This window comes from Frankliniella occidentalis, unplaced genomic scaffold (assembly GCF_000697945.3).
Source record: "Frankliniella occidentalis isolate FOCC.00 unplaced genomic scaffold, Focc_3.1 Scaffold19, whole genome shotgun sequence".
Lineage (NCBI taxonomy): Eukaryota > Metazoa > Arthropoda > Insecta > Thysanoptera > Thripidae > Frankliniella > Frankliniella occidentalis.
Window position 1 is genome coordinate 2123878 of NW_026267149.1, and position 4703 is coordinate 2128580.

Genomic DNA, 4703 nt, shown 5'->3' on the forward strand with positions numbered 1-4703 from the left:
GGGGAGAGGGGGGGGGGGCAGTAGCTCCGTATCTCCCTTATCGCGAGCGGCACGCCCGGGCACGCCCACGCTGACCGGGGGCCTCTGTGCTGGCTGCTTCTCTTGTTTCTGCGCGCAGTTCTCTCTCACTCACTCTGCCGCACTCTCTCAATCGCTAACTTACTAGCTCACTCGCAACGTCTCTCCGTCGCCCCTCTGTCCCTCCCTTCCCCGTTCGCTCCTTTCTTTACAGGATGGTCACTGTGTCGCACCGTGCCGTGCCCTGTGTGCAGACGGGTTCGCCCATCGTCTCATGGTCCTGTGCAAAATACGCTGTAAATGCCGCGGTCGCCTTTGGTATATGTCTTGAATGCCAAATTCTGACCTCTGTACTTGCTGGAATTTAATCTTCGTTCGTTTTCTTCCAACTTTCGAACGCTTGGAAAGTGGAGGACATAGTAAACCCTGACGCACATCTAGTCCTAAAATATCTGACGATCAGACGTTCTAAATGGAGAGTGGTTTTATTTGATCTACAATTGTCATTGTAAAACATTGCAAATTGACAGAGTGTACACTTAGTCAAACATAAGCAAATCTCATCGAGTATGAGACAGAGGCCTCCAGGGTGATGATAGTCCGCACCAAGATGCCGACTTGACAGCGCTCACACGATGAAACTTGCTTGGCTTGGCTGGACGCCTGCCGATCGTATAGGGTAGGCCACATCTCACAGGACGGGCAGGTGCTCCAAGCGCGGCTCCAAAGGTTGCCGAGGAGGTTGTGGATGTGCCTGATGTGCTCTGACTTACGTCATTGCCAAACAAGTCGTCGGGTCGACTGTCGACTGCAGCGGACTGTACGGCGTGCGACCTTCGCGGCGAAGGAGAGCGTCGGCAGCCCGATATCGGGTTGTTCACCTGCCGCGGGGCTGCGCCAGGCTGCAGCGCGGGGCGGGGCCGGCCCGGCGGGCTGCAGGGCGATAAGAGATCCTCGGCGGGGCCCGACCCCGACCCGGGCCCGGCACGGCACAGGCCCAGGGGCGTTGTCGGGGCAACAGTTTTAGCAAATTGATGCACCAAAAAATAGAAGATCGCCCGGAAAGTTTGTTTCGCGTTTATCTCAAATTCATTCCGGCAAGCTACGCAAGCCAGGCGCCTGCGAGTCTCAGAGTAGGCCACCCCGCAGTACATGTGTGCATTGTAGGAAAGGTGTGGCCTACCTACCAGGCGCCATGGCACCTTGAATTGGCTGAATTTGGCGGTGTCGTACCGGCAAATGACGGACCTACTTTCTGGATGTTCTCTAAGGCGCTGGCTAACACGTTTTATGGAGTCCTCTCGTCTTTTCCTTCAGAACGTGCGTTTCTCTAAACTTTTATGAAGAAAATGAAGATTGTGGACATCCATACAGCACACGTTCTCACTTCATTTCGAGGTGTGGTGATCAACAACGCCGGCAGAGTGCTGTCGCGAGGTCGCGACCCTTCTGATTCCACGTGAGCCGCGACCTCGGCAGATCCGTTCGCACTGCGAAAGAAGAGTTCAAGCAGTCTCTGGAGTCTTTCTTCATGGCGCGCGTGACCGTTTCGAAAATGATGATTCTCGTAGCTGAGCTGGGGTGCACGGCACACCGCCGACACCACATTACTTTGGAGAATGTTGCAGACGTCTGTCGGCGGGAGAGGCGTGGCGGCCGCGGCGGTGTCTGAACGCCCCGCCCCGCCCCGCCCCGCCCCGCCCCGCCCCCGGCTTGCCCTAGCCGTCAGGGAGGCATCCGACGGATAGGGACGGCAGAGGTACCTCATGGTACCCGCAGGTGCCTGCGCACCGGTCGTAAATACTCGCCTCAAATTTACTACGACACGCTACGCGAGTTGTGTGAATTTGCTTGGGAAAGTGGCTAGACTCTGCCGCGATTTCTGGTAAAATTATGTTAGAAAGGGACTCTCTCTTTATTTCGTGCCGTTCGTGGATGCGGCGGCGTCGTCGTCGAGAATTTCCATAGCGCTTCGCGTTTGTTTTAGTAACCCCCTTTGGAGCGAACTGCGGGCGCCCACCCCTCGGCTCGGCTGGTCGGACTCGCGCGAGGGCAGAGGCCACGCGTTTACTGAGGCATTCGCCACGCCGAGCCACGCCACGCCAGAGTAGCGGAGCTGCGTCCCGAAGATTCGCCGCCGCTCATTTCTCTCTCTCTGTCTGTCCGCGGTGCACGCCGTAAGCCCCACGCCTTTCGCACGCCCTCCTCCGGTGCGATGCAGACGGTGGTGATTTGGGCCGCGGACGCCGCCGGGGAGGCGCTGCTGCTGGTGCTGCGCGGCCCGGGAACCGTCGTGGAGGCCGTCGGCCGCCGAGGCCTAGCTATGGGTGCCACCGAGACTCGGGTTCGAATCGGCATTCAGAGCAAAAACGATGATTCTCGCAGAAAAAGTAAAGACCCAACGACCTACTAAAGAGGCAACACGGGTGGAGCCACTGGGCAAACCCGCACACTGCAGTGTTGTAGCCCTGACACACGGTACACGCGGTCTGTGCATCTCTTCTGTACTTCTGATGTACCACCAGTGCCATGGTGCATGGATGTTTTCGAGAGCCGAGGTGCATATGTTCTGTCGCACTTGAAGTCTAACCTCAGTTTTTCTGCCCCTCCTGCAGGATGATGGACGACATGGGCATGAGCGGGTCGCTGGGGGGCGGCCTGTCCGGCGGCCTGTCCGTGTACGGCGGCGGCGGCATGGACTCGCCGCTCGACGGCGACCTGGGCATGGCCGCCCAGCTGCTGCCCGGCCCGGACCTGCACTGGATGTACCAGCCGCACTCGCTGCAGCAGCTGCCGCAGCACCCGCAGCTCTCCAGCAAGACGCTCAAGGAGCAGCGCATCCGTCGGCCCATGAACGCCTTCATGGTGTGGGCCAAGGTGGAGCGGAAGAAGCTGGCCGACGAGAACCCGGACCTGCACAACGCCGACCTCAGCAAGATGTTAGGTGAGTCGTCGGCAGCACACAGTTGTAGGCTTCGGGCCTTCGGGTGACGCCGGCCCCTGCTTTGCCCACCCCGTTGAAACGCGCTCCCTGATTCCACGTCGGCGGCCTCGAACTGTTCATGGTTGGGGCCCAACAATTTGGCGCTGCACTCGAACGGGAATTTTACGATAATGCTCCCTGGGCTCTACGCCCCACATCGGCCCTGCTGCTGCACATTGCACACGTCGTTTGACTTAATAACTGTCTGAGCCACCCTCCCGGTAACCTAACTGCAGGGTCCGAGCCGGGGCCTTCACAATGTCGTACGCGCAACTGCAACAGTATACATAGTTGTCGGAGATCGAAAACCAATATTTCGCGTTAGAATTGGAGCGAATAAAAGCAAGTGTGTCGGGGCGTTTTACGCCGTAATTGTGGGTCATAACAGCTCAAGCCCCTCAAGCGAAAGCTTTTTGGTTTTGCTGCAGCAGACTGCGCAGCGCACTGCCGCAGTCGGGCAAGCGGAGCCTGCTTAAGTTTGCGACTCGAAGCGCAAAAATCTTAAGGTCTACGCGCCTTTTGACAAATTTATGCAGTAAAATCCCGCCGCGTTAAAACTTGTTTTCGAAAGTGAGGCTTACGAATCCTAAATCCGTTGTTTGAAAACGGCGCCTGTTTGAGGAGAAGAGGTGCCTCTTGCTTGCTGCAGAGTGCTGGTGCGAGAGTGAATTGCCGACGGGCCGAGCGGGGCCTGGGCTCCGCGAATCGTTTCCGAGCATCACTCACTCACTCCCTTTTGCCCGTAAAATAACGCCCTTCGAATAAACCTCTCCCGCACCAAATAAAAGACGACTGGGCGCGCGGTGCGCCCCGTCCCGCCCCGCCCGGGCGAGGACGTCTGCACCGCAACGGCGGGGAACGTTAGGGAACGGCGGGGAACGTTGCTCGCCGCGGTGTTCTACGCCGCGTTCGGCTTAGCTTCGGCCCCTGCTTCTAGGCACCGCGACCGCGCCGGGTTTGTTTTTAATTCGAAAAATGGAATGAGGTTGGTGGCGGCGGAAGCCGGGGCGCGGTGACCGGCGGCGGGCCCGGGCCGGGCGGAGGAGCGAGGGCGACCAACGCATGTATAATGAAGCGAATCAACCGGGCCGCGTCCGGGGTGGCCGCTGGGGGTGTGCGGTGCACTGTGCACGCCGGTGTGGCCGAGAGGGAGCCGACTCCCTTCGGACGCGGCCGCCCAGGGGCCCGGGGCCCCCCGGGACCCTCGCCCACCTCGCCGCCTTGCCACACCTCGCCGCCGTGGTCCGCGCGCGGAGGGGTTCTGGCTGCGGCCGGCACCGGGTCAGAGGTCGCGGTGCCCTGCGGTACCCTGCGGTGCCCACACCTGGCTGGGGCGGCCCATAACGTCCGCGCGTTGTTGCTCGTGGAAAGTTACTCCTCCCTGCTGCTGGTTGGGCTGCGGGTGTCTCTATAGGGTCGGCGCGGATCGACTGGTGCTTTCGTCCCGATTTGGCGTGGCGAGCCGCTGAGTGGCGCGGCTATCAGGTGCACCTTGCCCGCGCCCCAACAAGCCACTCGGCGGCCGGCGGGCGTCGCCGCCCCACACCTTGCGACAGCCGTACACTCTAAAAGCTTTGTGGACGTGACCCGCGGCCAGAAGGCAGGCTGGAAAAGAGGAGAGAGAGGGAGAGAGGAGGAGGAGGGTGAGAGAGAGGGAGAGAGGAAGAGGGAGTGAGGGAGTGAGGGAGGGACGGAGGGAGGG

At 60.2% G+C, this 4703-nt stretch overlaps 1 protein-coding gene across 3 annotated transcripts in view; it reads left to right on the top strand.

The window, feature by feature from the left end:
* The window catches only part of LOC113214225 (putative uncharacterized protein DDB_G0271606), a 100410-nt gene that overhangs the window by 5979 nt on the left and 89728 nt on the right, over nucleotides 1-4703 (top strand). For 2 of the 3 annotated variants that reach the window (XM_052264461.1, XM_052264460.1), the window contains exon 2: nucleotides 2634-2962. In XM_052264461.1, the coding sequence (XP_052120421.1) occupies nucleotides 2635-2962 (328 nt within the window). In that variant the 5' untranslated portion in view covers nucleotide 2634. Of the gene's footprint in view, nucleotides 1-2605; nucleotides 2963-4703 lie in introns of those variants that run through there. The other variant, XM_052264459.1, reaches the window with a different exon arrangement.